The 25,768-nt window shown below is 37.4% G+C and overlaps 1 protein-coding gene across 1 annotated transcript in view; it reads left to right on the plus strand.

Annotated features, from left to right (window-relative positions):
- The window catches only part of MSH2 (mutS homolog 2), a 90,244-nt gene that overhangs the window by 57,741 nt on the left and 6,735 nt on the right, over positions 1 to 25,768 (plus strand). The window contains exons 9-12 of the mRNA XM_006048042.4: positions 17,502 to 17,625; positions 19,312 to 19,462; positions 21,790 to 21,887; positions 25,221 to 25,466. Coding sequence (XP_006048104.1) covers positions 17,502 to 17,625; positions 19,312 to 19,462; positions 21,790 to 21,887; positions 25,221 to 25,466 — 619 coding nt within the window. The remainder of the gene's footprint in view (positions 1 to 17,501; positions 17,626 to 19,311; positions 19,463 to 21,789; positions 21,888 to 25,220; positions 25,467 to 25,768) is intronic.

Genomic DNA, 25,768 nt, shown 5'->3' on the forward strand with positions numbered 1-25,768 from the left:
AAACTTGAATTTGCTGTGACTGTAAAATAGTATTCAGTGTCAGTTCTTGAATGATGCTGCCAGAAGAGCATTTAAAGATTTTATAAATGTCTGGACGGAGTGAGTCAGAAAGGAAAACAGTGCAATAATTGGATATAGACTGGAAAAAGAGAGGTCATTTTTCCTGATTTCATTGCTATCACTTTAGATATGACAAGTCCCAGTTTTTAGATCTGAAGATGGAATATTAAGTCGTTAACTTTGTAGGGGAAGAAAAACTTGTCTTCTTTTAGGATCACTGTTTGTTATTGTCATTCAGTCTCTCCGTCGTGTCCGACTCTTTGCAGCAACATGGACTGCAGCACGCCAGGCTTTCCTGTCCATCACCAACTCCTGGAGCCTGCTCAAATTCATGTCCATCGAGTCGGTGATGCCATCCAGCCATCTTGTCCTCTGTCTTCCCCTTCTCCTCCTGCCTTCACTCTTTCCCAGCATCAGGGTGTTTTCCATTGAGTCAGCTCTTCACATCAGGTGGCTAAAGTATTGGAACTTCAGCCTCAGCATCAGTCCTTCCAATGAATATTCAGGACTGATTTCCTTTAGGATTGACTGGTTGAATCTCCTTGCAGTCCAAGGGACTAAGAGTCTTCTCCAGCACCACAGTTCAGAAATTCAAAAGCATCAGTTATTTAGCGCTCAGCCTTCTTTATGTTCCAACTCTCACATCCGTACATGACTACTGGTAAAACCATAGCTTTGACTATAAGAATATCTTGGCAAAGTATTGTCTTTGCTTTTTAATACATTGTCTAGGTTTGTCATAGCTTTTCTTCCAAGGAGCAAGTGTCTTTTAATTTCATGGCTGCAGTCACCATCTGCAGTAATTTTGGAGCCCAAGAAAATAAAGTCTGTCATTGTTTCCATTGTCTTCCCATCTATTTGCCATGAAGTGATGGGACCGGATGCCCTGATCTTAGTTTTTGAATGTTGGGTATTAAGCCAGCTTTTTCACTCACCTCTTTAACTTTCATCAGGAGGCTCTTTAGTTCTTCTTTGCTTTCTGCCATAAAGGTGGTGTCACCTGCATATCTGAAGTTACTGATTTTTCTCCCGGCAGTCTTGATTCCAGCTTGTGCTTCATCCAGCCTGGCATTTCGCATGATGTACTCTATACGTAAGTTGAACCAGTCCGTTGTTCCATGTCTGGTTTTGTCTGTTGCTTCTTGACCTGCACACAGGTTTTGCAGGAGGCAGATAAGGTGCTCTGGTATTCCCATCTCTTTCAGAATTTTCCATAGTTTGTTGTGATCCACACTGTCAAAAGCTTTAGCATAGTCAGTGAAGCAGAAGTGGGTGTTTTTCTGAAATTCTTTTTTCTGTGATCCAGGGGATATTGGCAGTTTCATCTCTGGTTCCTCTGCCTTTTCTAAATCCAGCTTAAACATCTGGAAGTTCTTGGTTCAGTTTAGTCGCTCAGTCGTGTCCTATTCTTTGCGACCCCATGGGCTGTAGCACGCCAGGCCTCTCTGTCCATCACCAACTCCTGGAATTTACTCAAACTCATGTGCATTGAGTCAGTGATGCCATTTAACCATCTCATTCTCTGTCGTCCCCCTCTCCTCCTGCTTTCAATCTTTCCCAGCATCAGGGTCTTTTCTAATGAGTCAGTTCTTGGCATCAGGTGGCCAAAGTGTTGGAGCTTCAGCATCAGTCTTTCCAATGAATATTTGGGACTGATTTCCTTTAGGATGGACTGGTTGGATCTCATTGCTATCCATGGGACTCCCAAGAGTCTTCTCCAACACCACAGTTCAAAAGCATCAATTCTTTGGCGCTCAGCCTTCTTCACAGTCCAACTCTCACATCCATACATGACTACTGGAAAAACCATAGCTTTGACTAGATGGTCCTTTATTGGCAAAGTAATGTCTCTGCTTTTTAATATACTGTCTAGGTTAGTCATAACTTTTCTTCCAAGGAGCAAGCGTCTTTTAATTTCATGGTTGCAGTCCCCTCAAAATAAAGTCTGTCCTTTTCCAGTCCTGTGGCCACTGCTGAGTTTTCTAAATTTTTGGCATATTGAATGAAGCACTTTAACAGCGTCATCTTTTATAATTTGAAATAGCTGGGATTTCATCACCTCCACTAGCTTTGTTTGTAGTGATGCTTCTTTCTAAGGCCCACCTGACTTCGTATTCCAGGATGTCTGGCTCAAGTGAGTGAGCGCACCATTGTGGTTATCTGGGTCATTCAGATCTTTTTTGTATGGTTCTGTGTATCTTGCCACCTCTTCTTAATATCTTCTGCTTCTAAGTCCATACCGTTTCTTTCCTTAATTGTGCCCATCTCTGCATGAAATGTTCCCTTGGTATCTCTAATTTTCTCGAAGCGATCTCTAGTCTTTCCCATTCTATTGTTTTCCTCTATTTCTTAGCATTGTTCACTTAGAAAGGCTTTCTTATCTCTATTTGCTGTTCTTTGGAACTCTGCATTCAGATGGATATCTTTCCTTTTCTCCTTTGCCTTTCGCTTCTCTTCTTTTCTCAGCTATTTGTAAGGCCTTCTCAGACAACCATTTTGCCTTTTTGCACTTCTTTTTCTTTGGGATGGTTTTGATCACCATATCCTATATAGTATTACAAACCTCTGTCCATAATTCTTCAGGGACTCTGTCTATCGGATCCAGTCCCTTGAATCTATTTGTCACTTCCACTGTATAATCAATTGTAAAGGATTAGATTTAGGTCATACCTGAATGGTCTGGTGGTTTTCCCTACTTTCTTCAATTTAAGTCTGGATTTTGCAATAAGGAGTTCATGATCTGAGCCACAGTCAGCTCCCAGTCTTGTTTTTCCTGACTGTATGCTGCTGCTGCTGCTAAGTCGCTTCAGTCGTGTCCGATTCTGTGCAACCCCATAGATGGCAGCCCACCAGGCTCCGCCATCCCTGGGATTCTCCAGGCAAGAACACTGGAGTGGATTGCCATTGCCTTCTCCCCTGACTATATAGAGCTTCTCCATCTTTGGCTGCAAAGAATCAGTCTGATTTCGGTATTGACCATTTGGTCATGTCCACGTGTAGAGTCGACTCTTGTATTGTTGGAAGAGGGTGTTTACTATGACCAGTGTGTTCTCTTGGCAAAACTCTGTTAGCCCATGCCCTACTTCATTTTGTACTCCAAGGCCAAACTTGTCTGTTACTCCAGGTATTTCTTGACTTCCTACTTTTGCATTCCAGTCCCCTGTGATGAAAAGGACATCATTTTTTGGTATTACTTCTAGAAGGTCTTGTAGGTCTTCATAGAACTGTTCAACTTCAGCTTCTTCAGCATTAGTGGTTTGGGCATAGACTTGGATTACTGTGATATTGAATTGTGTGCCTTGGAAGCGAACCAGGATCATTCTGTCGGTTTTGAGTTTGCACCCAAAGACTGCAAAACCAGATGAGCAAGAGCACAGATTTTGAGTTCACAGAAAAACATTAATCAAGGAAGCTGTTAGGATTTGGGATGTGTATCGTATCTTAGTAGGGAAGGGGGAGAGGGAGAAAAGGCACTTACTGGAAAGCAAATGGCTTTTAAGGCAGATGAGTGAGCTCTTTGGAGAACAGATGGAAGATGATAGTTTTGACTTCCCTGGTTGTGAAACTCTCTAAGAGAGGACTTAACAATTGAGTTCTTTGGGGGTGCTCTGCTGTTATGGAAATAATGGGGCTCAGAAACAAAGTCTACTCTCATACTTTTGTCTCAGTATAATTTTTATGCCACAGTGATACATTGTGGACCCCTTCGACATTAAGTTCTTTGCCAGTAAGATGTGAGTTGTGGATTTCCTTTTTTTTTTTTTTTTTTCTGAGTAGATTATTTGAGGTTAAACTTAGTATCAGTTAGGACTCATATTTTTTTGCAGGTAATCTAAACTCAGTACATCTTGGCTCAAAGGGTTGCTTTTATTCAGAAGCTCTGTGAGCCCATCAGAGAACTTCATTCCTTGATCTTTTCTACTTTTTTATGATTTAAATTTTAACCTAAGGCTGGTTTCTCTTTTGGCTCTAAGATGGCTACCTACCAATAGAAGTTCATGCCATATTCCAAGAACGATTCCTGCAGTTTGCCTTGATGGGACTATTTAAGCAGTGAGTGTGGCCAGAGAAGTAGAATGTGGTTATGGGCCTAAGATAACCAAGGCTACATTATTTCTCTAACTGGAGGCACACAAAGTAAGAGCACTACTGGGAGGGGGGAAGGTGGGGGAGTAACTGTTGTAAGACCACCAGGAGTGTCTGCTAGGATTCTGCCCTGTAACTGTAGACTTTCATGTTTTATAGTATGATATTGTCTTTTAAATAAATCAGATTCCTAGTTAAAACCTGTCTAGAGTCTCTAGGGAGGTGACTTACTATAATATCTTCTCTATTCTCAGTTACAAACTTTTAAACTTAGCTTGGGTTATAAGGTGATTCCAACCCTTCACTGTCATTGTAGATATTTGTGATGAGTTTAGGCATTTCAATTACATGACTCAGAACCACTTTGAGAAAACCTCAAGAGAATATCAGTCGTTTTATGTATGATTTCATATTTTCTAGCTGTGCACTTAGGAATTCATGTGATGAGGGGAGCAGTCATTTATGTGAATGGTTGGGTTACTTTTTATCTTTTCCTAGAGGCTTAGCTTTTTATATAAATGCATCAGTTGTTTTTGTGGCTGCTTTCCATAAATTTTATGGAATGATTTTCTGTTTTTGAAGTGAATGTAGAGCAGAACTACCATAAAGCAGGGTTCAAAAATAACAATGATTTTTCACAAAAAGTAAACAATTTTAGTTTATTGTGTGATTCAGTGGGATGTATGAAATTTTTAAACCTTTCTGTACGTATTTGGACCATTTTATCTTTGAATCTTAGTTTTCACATATACTCCTTACTGATATTTCATCTTGGAAAAGTAATGACTTTAGGTAAATTTTTATTGAAAATACTGGGACAAAAAATTGAAATTGTTTTTAATAAGCCACAGTTGAATAGTTCTGATACAACTATATCATTGTAGAGTATATAGAAGTTTTAAAGATGCTGCATTTATATGCAGTATACTTTAAAGTTTTTATACCTGGAAATGAAAAAGAAATACAAAGAAGCGAAGTATTCCTATTCTCCCACCTAGAATTAACTGTCAGAACCTACTGGCATTTTTTCTTATAGTTCTGCTTTAAAAAACACAGGACTAGGAGTTGTCCTTGGTCCAGTGGTTAAGACTCCCTGTTTCCAATGCTGGGGGCGCAGGTTTGATTCCTGGTCAGGGAACTAACATCCCTCATGCTTCATGGCCAAAAAATAAAAATAAAACACTGTTTATGTAAAACCGATACCTATATAAAGCATTCACACAATGCAGAAAGGAAGAGAGATGGAAGTTAAAATATCCGCCACATCTATCACCCAGAGATGACTGTTACTAAAATTAGTCTGTTCTCAAGTATGAGCAGGATTGAAGTTTTAGAGAACAGATGTTGAAATTTTGCATTTTAGTCCCTTACAATAAAGTACTGTCTATTCTATCCTAGTAGTGCCCCCATTGAGACATAGCTAATGGTCTTTTTATGGTTATGTGCAGACAGATGCATAGATAAATTAGAGTAGGAAACTCATACTGTAGATGTAACTTTTAATTTTAAAAGGGTCTAACCTAATGGTTTTCAGTGTAATAACAAAAAAAAAAATTACTGGAGGGAATTGTTTAACTTCAGTTGAATGATTTTTCACCATAAGAGAGGGAAAATAATCTAAAACATAGGTTAAAGAAACTTAAGTTAGAAAAATATGAAAAGATGGAAGTTTCTTTGACAAACATGTTTCAGTTTTGGAGTATTAATTACCTGCTCTGAAAGTTGAGCAGTTAACCACTCCCTCATATGTGCTTCTACAGAACTCCCTTTATACCTCTTGGTTTTTAATAGTTCTATTTTTGCACTGGCCAGGTCTAAAATATGCATATGTCTGTAGCCTTAATTCCAATTTCCAGGCTACTTAACGTTCATTTTTATTTGTAAATGAATTCAGTGCTCATCATGTTCTTTTACCATGGCTTCTTCATTCCTGGGTTTTAAAATGCTTAATTCGACTTTTATTTGGCCAGATTTGTTTTTCAGGTTTTTTTTTTTTTTTTTTTTTTAAGGTTGACGAATATTATTATAGGCCTTGAATTACTTCATGCTTGATAAACATATCTGTCTTTTAGCTTTATTCTCAAACAAATCTTTATTATTATTAGTGCTTTCTTAAAACTTCCAGGGTGCATCACTATCTTCTGACATTCAGTACTAATGAAATGTCTGTTACCATTTTGATTTACAACTGCCCCTTCCTCCCCACCCACCTCTCCATCCCCACATTTCAGGTGATCTGCTCTTCCTGCCTAGATGTCTGAAAAATTCCTCATTCCTCTTCTCTTTTCTTCACCCCTTAACTTTCCCTGCTTTTACCTTCCCCCTTTCCTTTGTCTGACCTCCGGTGCCTCGACCCCTGTTTCCTTCCTTTTCTTTTCCAACCCCTGTCCTTCCTTCCCCCTCTTTCTATCCACATCCTTTCTCCTGTTAATTTTTCCATTCACTTTCCTCCTTTTTTGAGGTGTTTAAAAATCTTAACATTTAATTAGGAAATACTTGTCATACTAATAGTATGCTCACTACAAAGTCCTATTTCATACATCCCTCCACAGAATTACCTGCTATCCTGGAACCGGTGTTTATTGTTATAGTTTTCATGCATTTCGTTACTATAATAGGTACTATTGGTTATTTCTAAACTTTATGAATAATATTGTCATCAATATTTTGATTGAAATTGCATTTTATTTAGTGATTAACTTAGGGGAGAATCAACATCATTACAACATTGAGTCTTTCTATGCATGAATATTATATTTTTTCCTTTTTTTCTTTCCAATGATTACATTTTTGAAGAGTAATTTACATAAAAATTTTAAAACCATATTATTCATTGGTATTTACTACATTTTCATTGTTGTGCAGCCACTACCACTTCGTTCTAAAATATTTTCCATTACTACCAAAAGAAAACCCATACCCATTAGCAGCTACTCTCTTTCCCAGTTTCCTCAGTTGCTGGCAGCCACTAACCTATTTTTCATCTCTACTGTCTTGCCGATTCTAGACATTTATAAATGGAATCATACAATATGTAGCCTTTGTGATGACTGGCTTCTCTTATGATCAGAAAGGTGCCATTGTATGGGTATACCATGCTTTGTTTATATAGTCACTTGTAGATGGACATGTAGGTTGTTTCTACTTTTTGGCTAGCATGAATAGTACGCCTTTGAACAGTCATGTACAACTCTTGTTCTGTTCTTTTAGATATATAGCTAGGAGTGAAATTGCTGAGTCATATGGTAATTTTATGTTTAACTTTTTGAGGAATCACTGCGCTGTTCTGCCTGGTCCCTTTACCACTTAAAATTCCTACCGACAATATATGAGGATTCCAGTTTCTGCACATTCTTGCTAATACTTGTGGGTTTTTTGTTTTTTCTTCATTGTTGTAATAGCCATCCTAGTTAGTATGAAGTTACATTTCATTGTGGTTTTGATTTGCATTTCCCTAGTATCTGAAGGTAAAATCTTTTCATATATTTGTTGACCATTTTGTATCTTTGGAGAAATGTCTATTCAGATTTTTTGCTCATTTTTAAATTGGCTTATTTGTCTTTCTGTTGTTGAATTATGGATGGGACATGTTCGCTCAGTTGTGTCCAGCTTTTTGCAACGCCATGGACTGTAGCCTGCCAGGCTCCTCCGTCCATGGAATTTTCCAGGCAAGAATATTGGAGTGGGTTGCCATTTCCTTCTCCAGGGGATCTTCCCAACCCAGGGATTGAACCCGCGTCTCCCGCTCTCTTTACCATCTGAGCCACCAGGGAAGCTCATTGAGTTATGAATTCTATTTATATTCTGAATACTAAACCCTTTTTCTAGGAAATACATGTTTCTGAGTTTTCCAGCTGCCAAAATTTGTTCATAGTGATTGCTTATTATTTTTAAAAGCACTATTGTATTTGCAGGCAGAGTTCCTGTTTATTTTTAATATAATATGTGCCTCTGATATTCCATCCTTTGCATAGCCTGTTTATTTTAGAGGATCAACTTTTGACTTTTAAATCCTCCTTGTAGCTTTGGGTTGCTTTGTTTTTCATTAATGTCCAGTCTTATGTATATATTTCATCTATTTTTTATGTCTTTCAGCCTTTCTTTTTCCAGCCTTTTTTAGTAAGCAATTAAGGTTATACTTTTCTATGTGTTGTTTTACCAGCATGCATCCCATATGTTTTGAGAGGTATTATTTCTTACTCAGTTTTGAGTTATTTATTCCCATCATCACTTGTTCTTTGATCTGTCATTTGTTTAGAAAGTTTTTAAATTTATAAGCTTCAGTTCAGTTCAGTTCAGTTCAGTCGCTCAGTCGTGTCCGACTCTTTGCGACCCCATAAATCGCAGCACACCAGGCCTCCCTGTACATCACCAACTCCCGGAGTTCACTCAAACTCATGTCCATCAAGTCGATGATGCCATCCAGCCATCTCATCCTCTGTCGTCCCCTTCTCCTCCTGCCCCCAGTCCCTCCCAGCATCAGAGTCTTTTCCAATGAGTCAACTCTTGACATGAGGTGGCCAAAATTTATAAGCTTGGTATGTGTCAATTTTATAAAATTCTCCATGTATTTATGGATTATAAGTGCTCCCTAATTTTGGTTGCAGAGTTCTCTATATGTCCATTAGATAAAACTTTAGTTGTTTTGTTCACATTATCTGGATACTTGCTAACTTTTAATCTGCTGAGTTACTAACAGAAATGTGAAGAAATTTTGCTCCTTATGTTTTCAAGGCACAGAGCTGTTATTTTTTTCTGCAGTGAGTTGAATTTTTAGGGACACTTTCATAATAGTCATCCTATTATTATGTAATGTTTTTTGTCTTAGATATATTTTGTCTGATAATAAGAAAGCAATGCCAGTCCTTATTTTTTGTTTTTTACATAGTATATCTTTTTCAATCCTTTGTGAGTTTTTTTGTTTTAGGTAAAACTTATAGATGCATTTTATTTATTTCAAAGTTTAATTTGATAATCTCTTTTTTTTAAGTTTGGATTTATTTCTACCAAATTATTTTGTGATTCCTATTCTTCCTGGTTCCCCTTACTCACTCTTTCTTTCTTTTATATTGATTGGATTTTAAAAATCCCCATTTGTCTCCCCTCATGCTCCTCCTCCATCCTATCAATCACGCACTGGTTTGAGGTTAGTTACAAACTTTTTTTTTTTAATGTGTATACATAACTCATCAAAGTGAAAAACCTGTCAGCATGTTCTTACATCTCCCCTCAAATATCAGAACCTTAGAATACCTTAGATCAGATAACATTTCTTCATTATTGGCTGATCCTTTATTTCTATCTTTATGCCCCTTAGATTTCCACTGTTTATAGTCAGTGTTCGGTTTAGATTTACCTTTATGCTTATCATTTTCGTTGCTATTCATTCCTTCTTCCTGGATATTCTTTAGGTGTTCCTTTACTGAGGGGGGGGGGGGCGGGCTGTTAGATTTTGTTTGTTGGAACCCACTTCTGGACACAGAGTAGTGAAAGGAGCCAGTATCTGGAAACAAGGTGGGTAAACAGCAAAAAGTGCAAGCCAAAGCACAGTGCAGGAACAAGGGTGAAACACAGGGCTGGGTTGCTTTAACACAGGGCTAGTAAGTTTTAACTGCGTGTACAGTTTCACACTGACGCTGCTTCTCTTCAGTGCCTGTGAAATTGTGTCACACGGCCCTTTGGCTTGCACTATTTTGTTGTTTACCCATCTTGTTTCCAGATATTGGCTCCTTTTACTACTCTGTGTCCAAAAGTGGGTTTCTTTTCTTTTTTCCTATTTGGATTTACTGCATTTTCTTAAACAGAAAATTATTGTCTTTTATTGGTTCTGAAAAGTTATTAGTCATTATCTCCTCCAACACTGTATTTCTTCATTCTCTTTTTCTAATGCTAGGATTAGACATGTGTTGGCCTCTTACATTCTTTTTCTGCATGTGTCTGTGCTGCTTTTTTTGTGATTACTTCAGATAGTCTAATTTGTCAACTCTGATGTGTAGTTTAACAACCCATTTTTTAAAAATTAATCATTATATTTTTCATTTATAAAAGTTGTTTGGTTCACTCTGTCTACTCTTTTTTAAGTAATATCTTGTTCTTTGCTCACGTGTTCTATTCTCATTCTTTAAATGTTGTAAATATATTTAATATTCCATCTTTAAAGTTTCTTGGATTTAAATCTGCTCATTGTCTTCTTTCTGCTGTCTTTTGTTTTTATTGTTTTGAATCTTTTACTCATGGTGTCTTGTTTCCTTGTCTGTTATGTATGTTTAGATAATACTCATTTATTTGTGTTCCTCCTGTGCAAGTTATACAGGCAAATCATATATCCCCTCAGATAAAATTTGCTTTTGCTTTATACCTTACAAATGTAATTAACCCCGGAACACTTTTAAGTTAATTTCTCAGTCTGGAGCTTTCTACATTCGTTTGGGCAAAGATTAGGCTGCTGGCAAAGACTTAGCTGGTGAAAAAGAAACCGCAAATAAATAACAATGGCTTAAATAGGATAGGGGTTTAATTTTCTATCATGACTGTGTGGGCATAGCAACACAGGGTTGGCAAGGCAGGCTCACTATCTCTGTAGCTGGTCTTTTCCTTTACTTCTCCTTCAAGATCCAGGATAGCTTACTTCCTTATCTTTATTCCAGCCAATGGCAAAGGACAAAGAGGGAAGAGGAGGTCACATTCTGGAAATGGTACCCATCATTTCTGCTCACAGTCTTTTGATCAGAATTTAATCGTATGTTCACACCAGCTGCAAGGGAAGCTGGAAAATGTAGTGTTTGTTCTTAGTAGTTAACATGTCTTCTGAAAAATTGTCAGTTCTATCACTGTAAGAGGGGATAATAGAAATGGCCAAAACCAACAGCCTTTTGCATTGCTAAGATAAGTAGCAGACATTTGAAATCCCAATCCAAGTGAAGGCGTTTATTTATTTGGTTATTTTAAATTAGTTTGTATTGGAGTATAGTTGATTAACAGTGTTGTGTTAGTTTCTGCTGTGCAGCAAAGTGAATTAGTTCTACATATACTTGTATCTGGGCTTCCCTGATAGCTGAGTTGGTAAAGAATCTGCCTGCAATGCAGGAGACCCTGGTTCAATTCCTGGGTCAGAAAGATCCCCCAGAGAAAGGGATAGGCTCCCCACTCCAGTATTCTTGGGCTTCCCTTGTGGCTTAGCAGGTAAAGGATCCGCCTGCAGTGCGGGAGACCCAGTTCGATCCCTGGTTTGGGAACATCCCCTGGAGAAGGGAAAGGCTACCCACTCCAGTATTTTGGCCTGGAGAATTCCATGAACTGTATGTATAGTCCATGGGTTCACAAAGAGTCAGACACCATTGAGCAACTTTCACTTCACTTCATACATGTATCCACTCTTCGTTAGATTCTTTTCCCACGTAGCTCATTACAGAGCTTTGAGTAGAGTTCCCTGTGCTGTATACACTAGATTCTTACTATTAATAGTTACTCTGAAGGAGATCAGCCCTGGGATTTCTTTGGAGGGAATGATGCTGAAGCTGAAACTCCAACTTTGGCCACTTCATGCGAAGAGTTGACTCATTGGAAAAGACTCTGATGCTGGGAGGGATTGGGGGCAGGAGGAGAAGGGGACGACACAGGATGAGATGGCTGGATGGCATCACTGACTCGATGGACGTGGGTCTGGGTGAACTCCAGGAGTTGGTGATGGACAGGGAGGCCTGGCGTGCTGCGATTCATGGGGTCGCAAAGAGTCGGACACAACTGAGCCACTGAACTGAACTGAACTGATTTCCTGGAAAATCCCACGGACAGAAGACCTGGTAGGCTACAGTCCATGGGGTCACAATGAGTAGGACATGACTGAGCGACTTCACTTCACTTATTCTATATATAGTAAAGGCAGGCTTTTGGTCACACATTGTCAGAGAGGAGATTCTGCCCCCACTTTCCCTTTCCTGGGGCCCAAGCTGCTGGAGGTAGGTTTCTCTAATTGTTACCATTTCTCATGAGGTAAGATTTTTAAAATGGCGCTGTGGCCTGCTTTATGCTGGTGACTGACTCCACTTTGTAGGAGCTCAGGTATCTAGTTTTCTCTTAACTATAAACATATTTGAAAAAAATGCTTGTAATATTTTATCTAGTATTTCTAGGATAGTGGAGTTTTTGCTTTTGTTTTTGAAGATTTCTAGTACCTTCCTTATATTTTTCTTCTCTCTAATTACTTTAATCTCTGTCTTGTGAAATGTCTCTGATTATATCAAGTCTTTTCTTCTATGTCAGTACAGGTAATTCTATTCAACAGTATCTTTTTGTTGTTGTATTGTATTTATTTGTTGTTAAGTCCCTAAGTCATGTCCAACTCTTTACAACTCCATGGACTGCAGCACGCCAGGCTACCATGTCCATCACTATCTCCCAGAGTTTGTTCAGACTCAGGTCCATTGAGTCAGTGGTGCCATCCAACTATCTAATTCTCTGTTGCCCCCTTCTCCTGTTGCTCTCAATCTCCGGTATCAGGGTCTTTCCACTGAGTCAGCTCCTTGCATCAGGTGGCCAAAGTATTGGAACTTCAGCTTCAGCATCAGTCCTTCCAGTGAATATTCAGGGTTCATTTCCTTTAGAATTGACTGGTTTGACCTCCTTGCTATCCAAGGGATTCTCAAGAATCTTATCCAGCACCACAATTCAAAAGCATCAATTCTTTGGCTCTCAGCCTTCTTTATGGTCCAACTCTCACATCCATACATGACTACTGGAGAAACCATAGCTTTGACCCTATGGACCTTTGTCAGCAAAGTGTTGTGTCTGTTTTTTAATATGCTGTCTGGGTTTGTCATAGCTTTTCTTCCAAGGAGCAAGCGTCTTTTAATTTCATGGCTGCAGTCACCATCTATAGTGATTTTGGAGCCCAAGAAAATAAAATCTGCCACTGTTTTCACTTTTTTCCCCCCTCTACTTGCCATGAAGTGATGGGACCTGATGCCGTGATCTTCATTTTTTGAATGTTGAGTTTTAAGCCAGTTTTTAAATTTTATTTGTATTTTATTTGTATATTTATTTCTGTATTATTTGTATTTATTTTTACTTCAGTGATACTGCTAGGATCTGATTTTCTTTTCTTTTTTTTTTAATATTTTTTCCTGATTTTATTATACCATTTTGGAGTTCTAAGCCCGGGTTTATTTTGTTCTGTTAATATTTCCTGTTGTGTAGTCTAGGGTAGTAGCTGTGTGTGTTTCTGGTGCTAAGTGGCTGATGATAGGAAAACAACTCATAGAAGTCATTGTGTCATGTTTGTTGGAATACTTCAGTTCTAAGTTAGAACACTTAGTTGGGTGGTATATTTTCTTATCCATTGTTTGGGAGGAGTACAGCATTACCAAAGGGCACTCCATTTGGGGTGTGGCCTAAGACTGTTTAGTAAGTTAGAGGTCAGTCATTACTTTCCCTTGCTTCATTTGGGTCTTCTCTCCAGGTTGGGATTATTAAGTGAGCTTTTTCAGGGTTTTTTTTTACTCACCCGTGGATTACTGGAAGGTGGGAATGAGGATAGGAATTTAGCCTGGCTCAGCATCACTTCTCTTAAGTTTATTGGAAGAAGGCAGTTCTGTAACACTGTCAGTCCACCATTGTAGCATTAATTTTTCCCTTGGAGTTATCATAAGCCTTAGTCCTTGTTTCTAAGTCATCTTATTGCCTATTTAAATAGCTGTATAATATTCTATTGATGTACCATTGTGCAACTATGCACAAGAACATGCACTGGTCATAGCAAACACCCTCTTCCACAACACAAGAGAAGACTCTACACATGGACATCACCAGATAGTCAACACCAAAATCAGACTGATTATATTCTTTGCAGCCAAAGATGGAGAAGCTCTATACAGTCAGCAAAAACAAGACCAGGAGCTGACTGTGGCTCAGATCATGAACTCCTTATTGCCAAATTCAGACTTAAATTGAAGAAAGTAGGGAAAACCACTAGACCATTTAGGTATGACCTAAATCAAATCCCTTATGATTATACAGTGGAAGTGAGAAATAGATTTAAGGGCCTAGATCTGATCGATAGAGTGCCTGATGAACTATGGCCTGAGGTTCGTGACCTTGTACAGGAGACGGGGATCAAGACCATCCCCATGGAAAAGAAATGCAAAAAAGCAAAATGGCTGTCTGGGGAGGCCTTACAAATAGCTGTGAAAAGAAGACAAGTGAAAAGCAAAGGAGAAAAGGAAAGATATAAGCATCTGAATGCAGAGTTCCAAAGAATAGCAAGAAGAGATAAGAAAGCCTTCCTCAGTGACCAATGCAAAGAAATAGAGGAAAACAACAGAATGGGAAAGACTAGAGATCTCTTCAAGAAAATTAGAGATACCAAGGGAACATTTCATGCAAAGATGGGCTCAATAAAGGACAGAAATGGTATGGACCTAACAGAAGCAGAAGATATTAAGAAGAGGTGGCAAGAATACACAGAAGAACTGTACAAAAAAACCTTCATGACCCAGATAATCATGATGGTGTGATCACTCATCTACAGCCAGACATCCGGGAATGTGAAGTCAAGTGGGCCTTAGAAAGCATCACTACAAACAAAGCTAGTGGAGGTGATGGGATTCCAGTTGAGCTATTTCAAAACCTGAAAGATGATGCTGTGAAAGTGCTGCACTCCATATGCCAGCAAATTTGGAAAACTCAGCAGTGGCCACAGGACTGGAAAAGGTCAGTTTTCATTCCAATCCCAAAGAAAGGCAATGCCAAAGAATGCTCAAACTACTGCACAATTGCACTCATCTCGCATGCTAGTAAAGTAATACTCAAAATTCTCCAAGCCAGGCTTCAGCAATACGTGAACTGTGAACTTCCTGATGTTCAAGCTGGTTTTAGAAAAGGCAAAGGAACCAGAGATCAAATTGCCAACATCCACTGGATCACTGAAAAAGGAAGAGAGTTTCAGAAAAACATCTATTTTTGCTTTATTGACTATGCCAAAGCCTTTGACTGTGTGGATCACAATAAACTGTGGAAAATTCTGAAAGAGATGGGAATACCAGACCACCTGACCACCTTGAGAAATCTGTATGCAGGTCAGGAAGCAATAGTTAGAACTGGACATGGAACAACAGACTGGTTCCAAATAGGAAAAGGAGTTCATCAAGGCTGTATATTGTCACCCTGTTTATTTAACTTATATGCAGAGTACATCATGAGAAACGCTGGACTGGAAGAAACACAAGCTGGAATCAAGATTGCTGGGAGAAATATCAATAACTTCAGATATGCAGATGACACCACCCTTATGGCAGAAAGTGAAGAGGAACTAAAAAGCCTCTTGATGAAAGTGAAAGTGGAGAGTGAAAAAGTTGGCTTAAAGCTCAACATTCAGAAAACGAAGATCATGGCATCTGGTCCCATCACTTCATGGCAAGTAGATGGGGAAACAGTGGAAACAGTGTCAGACTTTATTTTGGGGGGCTCCAAAATCACTGCAGATGGTGATTGCAGCCATGAAATTCAAAGACGCTTACTCCTTGGAAGGAAAGTTATGACCAACCTAGATCGCATATTCAAAAGCAGAGACATTACTTTGCCAACAAAGGTCTGTCTAGTCAAGGCTATGGTTTTTCCAGTAGTCATGTATGGATGTGAGAGTTGGATTGTGAAGAAGGCTGAGCACCGAAGAATTGATGGTTTTGAACTGTGGTGTTGGAGAAGACTCTTGAGAGTCCCTTGGACTGCAAGGAGATCCAACCAGTCCATTCTGAAGGAGATCAGCCCTGGGATTTCTTTGGAAGGAATGATGCTAAAGCTGAAACTCCAGAACATTGGCCACCTCATGCGAAGAGTTGACTCATTGGAAAAGACCCTGATGCTGGGAGGGATTGGGTGCAGGAGGAGAAGGGGACAACAGAGGATGAGATGGCTGGATGGCATCACTGACTCAGTGGACGTGAGTCTGAGTGAACTCCTGGAGTTGGTGATGGACAGGGAGCCCTGGTGTGCTGCAACTCATGGGGTTGCAAAGAGTCGGACACGACTGAGTGCCTGAACTGAACTGAACTGTGCAAATATTGTGATGTTCTATTATTTCCAGGCCTTATAACAGATAAATCTGTAGAGATCTTATTCATCCATGTGTTGTTTGCTTCTGTTGCATTATTTCCTTAGATTGAATTTCTAGGAGTAGAGTTGCTATGTCAGAGTATAACAAATATCTCTGAGTCTTGTCGCATATTGCTCTTTTTTGTTTTTTTAAGGTTATAGCAATTTAGATTCTCACCAGAAATGAATGAATATAGTAATTTCACTGTAGCCTCATTAGTATTTGGGAATAGGTTTCTTTTTCTTTAAAAAAAAAAAGCTGTAGAATAATACCTTAAGGGTGCCTAAATATTCATGCCTTTTATTATTATGGAGCTATAGCACTTTTCTGTGACTTTAGTTTACTACTTATTTTCTCATCTGTGAGTTGTATATTTTTATACTTGCCCAGTTAATGATGTTTTTCTCATACATGCAAACGAGTACCTTTTTAAAAAAGAAAATGTCAACTTTTACATTTTTATATTTTACAAAGCTATTTTTACAAATCTTTTGCCTTTAAAAAAAGTTAGTTTTGTTTGAAATTTAAAATTATAGTATATGATAAAATATTTTGTTGATTTAAATTGAGAAAGTTATTTGATAAATGTTTTATTCTCATTTTTGATAGTTTTCTGTAATATTTTATTTCCTCATTCTTGTGTTCAATTTTGGTATGTGGAGAAGGTATGCTGTAATTAAATGGATAGTAATTAGGAATTTATATCAATCTCACATACTGATTTTTAAAAAATTTCCTCATTTTAGAAAACTGACTCATTTTTATATGAAATTAGGTCTTTTTAATAGTTCTTATTATATGTGTGGATAGACTTCATTCTTTTTTTAAAAAATAGTCTTTCAGAATTTTTTCTGTTCAAGTTTTAGTCATTTTGTTTTCTTTCAAAAAAGGATTGCAAGAGCTAACTTCATGAAATTCCTAAGGTAGATCCTTGGTTTGGGCAAAAACCATTCTGTTACAGTCTTTAAACATTGTTTAGGGAAAAAATATAAATAAAAATAATGTATACTGTTAGTGTTAAAAGCATCAGTAGCACTAAGCTGTTTCACATGAATAATTTTTGCGTATCTAGAGGTCTCAGCTCCTAATAAGTAGAACTCTTTACATCTGTTAATCAATAAAAACTCCTTTACAGTTGTGACTGAATAACTTATAGTGAATCATTTTAACTCAAAACATTGGTGAATTTTAAATAAGCAAAGAATTACATGACTTCCGTCTTTATCCATCACTGATAAAATTTGGCTACTTTTTGTTCTGTTTATAGGTGGAAAACCATGAATTCCTTGTAAAACCTTCATTTGATCCTAACTTGAGTGAATTAAGAGAAATAATGGATGACTTAGAAAAGAAGATGCAGTCAACATTAGTAAGTGCAGCTAGAGATCTAGGTAAGAATGGGTCCTTGAAGGTTTGAATAATTCTTTTGTCTACATAGTATCCACACCGGAGCTAGAAGACACAGTTGATCATGCCACCTCCTTGTTTAAAGTGCCCGTTTTCTACTGCATAAAATTACAGTCACATAAAGTTTACATACAGGATTCTTTACATCTGGGGCCTGGCCTCCCCTACAGATTCATCTCTTAACCAATTTCTCTAATCCCAGGATGACCGCACATTCCTGCCAAACAAATCACCCCATATTGCCCTTGCAACATCTTTTAAGTAAGACCTATTTTAAATGACACTCTTTCTGTAAGCCTAATTCTATTAGGAATAGTTCATTGATTTGGCTTTGGGGTTCCCAAGCACTTCATTAATATCAACTTTAAAAATCACTTGTTTTAAATTCCCTAGCTTATTCCCTCATTTGTCTCACACTGTTTTGTTCTGTCTTGCTCTGAATTTATAAACCTCTTTGTAATGAGCATCTTTGACTTCTATGTTAAATGAGTAAATCTTAGCATATTAGAAGGCCCCGCAGAGCAGTATCACTAGTATATGGCCATGTGTGCTCAGTCATGTCTGACTCTTTGCGACCCCATGGACTATAGTGCACCAGGCTCCTCAGTCCATGGAATTTTCCAGGCAGAAATAATGGAGGGGGTTGCCATTTCCTTCTCCAGAGGATCTTCCTGACCCAGGGATCAAACCTGCATCTCTTGAGTCCCCTGCGTTGGCAGGCAGATTCTTTACCACTGCACCACCTGGGAAGCCCCCTGTTGTATATGCCCATACCAACATATATAAAATTAAAAAAAAATAGTTTCCATGGAGAGTTCATATATGAACTTGATCCTAGATTTAATCTTTGACTTGAAGGATATTGAAATTTACCCTCCTCATCTTATAGATCCCTGCATGTTCTCTTTATGTGTCTCCTCCCTGGTCAAGTGAGATCGGTCTTTAGTTGTTTGCTGTTTCTAGTACTCCATAGTCATGTTTTAGCAAATACATTTATTTATCTTAAGTTTTAAGGTACTATCTCTCTCTTCTGGTTTGGGGTCTAAAGATCACATTGATGAATGAATGAGGAGAGGACAAGCGTAAAAATTAAAAAATCTTAGGTGCGTAGTCTAGCTGATTGATCACTGCCTTTTTTGTGACACTCCCTACGCTTAACAGAGTACATGGACTAGTGTTTTCTAGAGCTTCGTTGTCGATCTCAGAGTCTCACATTTTTCTTTGGAAAGTATATTTGTTTTCTTTAATTATATTCTATATTAGTTCCAGGGAAAGGCTTTGGTTAACTAAAGAACCTTCAGCAGAACTCCTCAAGGGTAACAACCATACCCTACCTACCCTCGTGCCCATAGCATCTGAAACACTGAGCTACCCCACTGCTGGTGCCCTGCAGCCTTGGATGGGTTTACCCAGAACGGGCTCCACATCACAGGCTAACATTAAAAGGGGGATTTAAATATTTTATAGATATCCTTAATTCATGTAGTTTTTTGAGTAAAGTGGGATGTGCATCTTCCCCAGTCGGATAGTATAAATAATTTCCAGTATGCTGTCATGTAAATAATAAAAGTATATTTTTCACTATTTAGATTTAAGTATTCTAAACACTTACATTTAAAATGGCTGTACATATCTATGACATACTCTTTCTTTTTTTCCTGATCATGAAGGCTTAGATCCTGGCAAACAGATTAAACTGGATTCCAGCACACAGTTTGGCTATTATTTCCGAGTAACATGCAAGGAAGAAAAAGTCCTTCGTAATAATAAAAATTTCAGTACAGTGGATATCCAGAAGAATGGTGTTAAATTTACAAACAGGTTTGTAAGCCTATGTTAAATTAAGTCTTTACTAGTTCCATAAACTATTCTCTGATGAAATGTGAATGTTGCATGATGAGGAAGTTTATTTATTGATACAAGGCATAAAATAAGATCGAAGCCTTTTTTTTTTTTTCCTTATGAGGAGAAGGTATCCTAATGCTACTTGTTGAATAATTCAGCTTTTCCTCATTCACTGAAGTGGCACTTTGGGTTTAAGATTATTCTTTCACATATCTCTTATCTTTTTATCAATATGAAATAGATTATATTACTTTTTTTTTTGTATTTACGTATCTCTTAGAGTTAGTTCCCTTCGTATCTCTATTAGTTATTTTCACGTTTATTTTTTCTAAGAAAATTTTGTTATTCTGGTATATCAATTGATGTGTCATTTAGTTTAGGGAGATGCTACCAACTTTAATGAGGCCATTCATTTAGACTATAAGTTTTTTTTAAAAAATAACGTTAATGTTGGAAAAAATCTTAGTAGTTTTTTATGCTTTTTTCTCTTGCTTGTGTTAGGAAGCTCCTGAGGCAAATTACTTACTAGTGAAAAAGAATTATTTAAAAATAAAGTAACTGGGAGAGTAAGGGCATGATCCTTTCTCTTCTGTATTATTTTAGAACTTATGGCCAGCCTTACTCCCGCCCTTCTTGGGTATTCTTAGTATTTCCAGTTAGCTTTTGTATATGCACCCCTCTTTTATCCATTTATTTAGTGTTTTTGAGTGTCTGTTATATGCAGACATTATTCTAGGTGTTCAGACAACCTAGTTATGAAAAGCAGTGTGTCTGTTTAGTTTGTTTCTCATACAACCCTCTGAGATAAATAGCGCAGGTCATAGTTCTCACCTTTAGATGGAGAAACTGAAACTCCAGTTCCCCAGGACTGGACAACTAGTAATAGTGGATACTCAGACCTAGATCTTCTGTTGCTGGATTTATTAGTTGCTATTTCTTGATCACACTATATCCCTGATTCAAGAAATTTATACGTTATAACTGACCAGTAAGTGATTTGAAGATGATATAACCCCCCAAAAGTTCTGTCTTACCTAAGCCAAAATAGAACTACAAGAAGTTGAGCTGAATGACGGCAGTGGTTCCAAAAGTTGTGAAAAGTTCATTTGTTTATTCGTTCGTTGATTTGTGTCAGCAAATTGAATGCTTGCCATGGGTCTGACTTTGTGATCATATAATTGTCCTTAAAAACCTCTGATGTCTGTCATCAGGAAAAATATAAAATCTGTACCATAACCTATACAATCTGATCCCTGCCCACACCTTTCTCTCTGGCAGCTCTTCATTTCACACAGCATTCTCTCACCTTTATAGTATCTTTGCTTCTCTCTTTTTTCCTCTAATTCTTTCCACTTGCCTGTTTCACAGTAGTCTTTTAGTGCTCCTCTACTGCTCTTGAGCTGTATATGTGTGTTATGCCATTGGCCGATAGCATCATATTCACAGTTACTGCCTTGATTGACTAATATTTTCCTCCTCCTTGTATGTACTTCACCTCTTTCTTGATTCTGCTGTAAGCCCCTCACCTTGTTTTTTATGTTTTAACTTAATTCCCTTCCTTTGATATCAGTGAATATTTTTTCTCTATTCTCATTTTTCTTCTTCATTTTTTGTTTTAGCCTATAATTTTTATTTTCCCTTTAAACCACTCAGTAGAATTGTTTTCAAAACATTTTCCTTACTTGGACAACTTTCAGTATGAAAAGACAGTTTCCTACGGTAATAAGAGAAACTGTGTGGAGTGTGTGTGTGTGTTGTTTTTTAATTGGGGTAGTTGATTATTTGTCTTTCTCTGACTTATTTCTCTAAGCATAATATTCTTTAGATCCATTCACATTTCTGCAAGTGGTTCATTATTTTTAATGGCTGAGTAATATACACACACACCACACCTTTATCCATTCATGTGTTGATGGGCAGTTGATTTGCTTCCATATCTTGGGTGTTGTAAATAGTGCTGCTTGTGTGTGTATTTTAAAAGTGAAGATGGCCTCTGTCCTAATAGGGATGAAGACTACTTCTTTTAAATATTTTAGAAAAGATTACAGATCGGAATTTTACTCAAGGGAATAATTTTTATAGCAAGAATTGTGCCAGTGGGCCATTCCAAACAGCATAAATGTTAATACACTGAATTCCAGTCACATCCACCCCTAATGAGTTGCCCATTTTCTACTGATGTTTCCATTTTAATTATTGTTTTGATGCTTTATAGGATAATACTCCGGATATATTTCAGAGGTAATGCATATTACCTCCAGTGGATGTTTTAATACTTCTAATACCATTATCTTGATTTGCAGTAAACTGACTTCTCTCAATGAAGAGTACACCAAAAATAAAACTGAATATGAGGAGGCCCAGAACGCCATTGTTAAAGAAATTGTCAATATTTCTTCAGGTAAATTTAATAGCACCAATACATTAGATGTTTGGAAAATGACCTGGATTTTGGTAACAGAAATAATATTGGGCTGTTTGAAGAGTGGGTTTTTTGTTTTTGTTTTTTTAAAGCTGCTGCACACTGTGACTATTGTGTTAAGCTTCCTCTGAAGGAATGCATGCTGTGTTGCATTAGGAAAATTAACTGGAAGTTGCTCTCGTACCTAGAAAGATGAGCTAGCGCAGGCTAAGGAATGGGAATATTCTGTAATATTCTGTAAAACAAAGACAGACAGAAAAGCACAAAACTTTTAGTTGTAACAAGGAAAAGAAACACTAGGGACTATAAAGAACTAATACCTTAGATCGAGGAGCTCCTGCTCTAGGTTATGGAAATAAAGCAAATAGAAATTATATAGGCAGCAAGCTTTTTTGAGTTCTGCATGCCATTTCATAGATTTTCAGTCTGTTCTTGAGGACACCTGTTAGAAACGATTGTCTTTTTTTTTTTTTTCCTGGCCATGTTGTATGGCTTGTGGCATCTTAATTCCCTGAAAAGGGATTGAACCAAGGCCACAGCAGTTAGAAGTACTGAATCCCATCCACTGGACTGCCAGGGAGCTCCCAAGATGATTGTCATATAATTGAAAGGACAGCCTGACTTGGCTCTATGATATTGCCCTTAGCATGGAATGAATGTATATAGCACAGGGTGGGTGGTGATGTGTTAAGCTGGAAGTCTTTGCCTATCATCATGTGTGTGTATTGAGCATAACCTTTATTGTGCCTTAAAAAAAAACACACCAAAGAATTAACCTTAGCCAAGTGATCAAGGTTGACATTGCCAATGACAAATGACATTATGTGTTTCTTGATGTGATGTCAAGGAAAAGATATGATATCACCCGTGTACAGACATACCTCGTTGTACTCACAGGTAATGTCTTATTTTGTCTTGTCTTACAAATTGAGGGTTTATGGCAACTCTGCCTTGTCAGATGATGGTTAGCATTCTTTAGCAATGTATAGTGTAAATATAACTTCTATATGTACTGTGAAACCAAAACATTTGTGTGACTCGCTTTATTGTGATATTCCTTTTATTGTGGTGGTCTGGAACTGAACCTGCAATATCTCCAGGATAGGCCTGTAGTGTTCCTGACCAAAAAAAAGTTTAACCTGAATAGTAACAAGAAGAAAAATGTTGGATAAATTTAGATCGTGGGACAAGCTTTTTAAGGCCTACACTCTAAAAATGTCAGTGTCAGGACTTGCCAGTGGTTAAGGCTCCAAGCTTCCAGTGCAGGAGGCAAGGTTTCTATCCCTGGTCAGGGAACTAAGATCTCATGTGCCATGCAGCTTGGCCAAAACACAACAGACAAAAAGCATGTCAGTTTCATGGAAGCAAAGAAGAAATTGGCAGATTGTGTTCCAGATTAAATGAGACTTAAAGTGACAGGACAGTCAAAGACAGGAGGATGATCCTTGATTGAATCTGGGACTAGGGGTTGGACCTGGGGACTAGCTATAAAGGACACCATTAGGACAAATTGGCAAAGTTTAATATAAGATAATAAGGTATTGGTTTCATACTTCTTGGGTTGTATTGTGATTAAGTAGGAGGATGTCCTACTTGTTCTCAGGATATGGGTACTGAATTATTTAGGACTAATAAGTCATTTAAAAGGTATAAGCATGTATAATTTTGTAAATTGTTTTACTGTTATGAATTTTTATAGTAAATCAGAAAGAAACGTAACACTTTTAAAGGGTTTTATTATACCTTATATTTGTGTTGAGATGAATGAGATCTGTAGATTACATTTTTGTTTGGTGTTAATCAGTTCACTGTAGCATGGTGATCTTCTTCTAGTTGAATTATGTTCCTTCCTAGATGACACTTATAAGGACCCTAAAAATACACTGCGTAAATTTAAACTGGAAGTCTTCCCCCAAAATATAAATATTAACTAATATTCGTTAAGCACCTAGTAGGTTAAAGCTGTTAGATTTTAACATTTGAAAAGAAGGTTTTGTATTGGGAGTCACCTTGAATTGAAATGAAATCTCTTCTTGGTCTAATATACACATTGTAAACTATCTTTATTAAAAATATAATAGATCATTTTTCTAATTTTCTGTCTTTTTCTTAAACCAGAAAAGGTGATACTGTTAAGAACCAGTTGATGTGAGATACCAAATACAGACTCTTGATTGAGAGGCTTGTTTTCTTTTATTATAAACCTATTCATGTTAGTATGTTAGAAGTTTTGTGAGAATTATATAAGTACTCCACTGATATTTAAATAATTCTCAAAGGTTCCTATTGCTGTATGGTAGGGTAATGAGAACTCTCCCCTTCCCCCCTGTTTTATATGTTAGGTAAAACAGGAATAAATTTTAAAGTGAAACATTAAGAATTATTTGTATTTGGCCATTTATACATGAATTTTTATATTCTCACTTTTATGGGGGATAAGGGAGTCAAAGATGAATCGGATTTCCTGCCATTTGATTAAGCTCATAATGTTGTATTTTTCTAAAATGAGATGGTATTCTCTGGAATGTCTCTTAAGGCTTTGGACACGTTGATATCCATGTGATAGTTCCACGTGACCCAGGTGCCTGTTATACCAACCCCTCCAACCTATTAAAATTTTAGAATCTGTTCTAAAAATTTGGCCCATTTTTATTAGCTAATCATGCTTTCTCTAGCATGTGTGAGGGACTGTTTAATGTATGTAATAACTTTTAGTTTTACTGCTGTAGCAGAGTAGAATCTTGTTGAAAGTGTTTTAAGTGACAATTATGGATCTAAGTTTATGCTAAAATTTAATTGCAAGGCAGGAAAAAACCTCAAGTAACAATTTTGACAGTCCCATTATATCTTATTACCTGGTGTTTGCAGGTTTCTCAGGATAATTGTGAAATGCCATCCTGGTTTCAGGCTCTTAAAATTTAGAACTGTGCCTCGCCCTGCTTTTCTTACTTGCAATATATCATGAAAGTGCTCCCATGAAAACTTTTTCTTATTTTTTTTTTAAACCTCTGCCTCGTTTCTTTATATAAGCAGCCATGTGCTTTTGTATTTTAATGGATTTTGGTAAGGGGTTTTTGAAAACTGTTGATAGTAGGGAGAAAAATGTGACAAGACATTTTAACCTCTTGTTGAATTTTAGGTGTTCCTTTCACGTTTAGTTATAGCAGAAACCTCTGTTAATTTTTTTTAAGTATATAAATTAGGAAGTGGATTTTGAATTCACAAATGGAATCAGGTTGAATTTATTCTTAAAGCTGCTTATCTGCATTTTTTCTTATTCCGTCTTCCTGTGTACTCTCTGTTTTTTCATAGGCTATGTAGAACCGATGCAGACACTCAACGATGTGTTAGCTCAGCTGGATGCTGTTGTCAGCTTTGCTCATGTGTCCAATGCAGCACCTGTTCCATATGTACGGCCAGTCATTTTGGAAAAAGGACGAGGCAGAATTACACTGAAAGCATCCAGACATGCTTGTGTGGAAGTTCAAGATGAAGTTGCATTTATTCCTAATGATGTTCACTTTGAAAAAGACAAACAGATGTTCCACATCATTACTGGTAGAAACCTTGTTTATGGGCTTTTGGGGAATAGTGTTTCCCTTTGTTTATGTTGGAGCAGATGGTTATTTTAGGTTGATGCAGAAAATCTTAGTCTTTGATGGTAGAAAAAGAATGTTTTTTCATACTAGTTAGTAATATATTAATAACATGTGAGTGAATGAATATATGAATGAATAAGAATGAAACTGCTATTCCAGGGGTTCAGTGCATTTCAAAATAAACATCTCTTCATCCTCAAAGTGCACCTTTGGGCCAGACCTTTTCAGTAGTGAAGTCATTGAAGGTCAAGCAGAAGTAGC

This window comes from Bubalus bubalis, chromosome 12 (genome assembly GCF_019923935.1).
Source record: "Bubalus bubalis isolate 160015118507 breed Murrah chromosome 12, NDDB_SH_1, whole genome shotgun sequence".
NCBI classification, from domain to species: domain Eukaryota; kingdom Metazoa; phylum Chordata; class Mammalia; order Artiodactyla; family Bovidae; genus Bubalus; species Bubalus bubalis.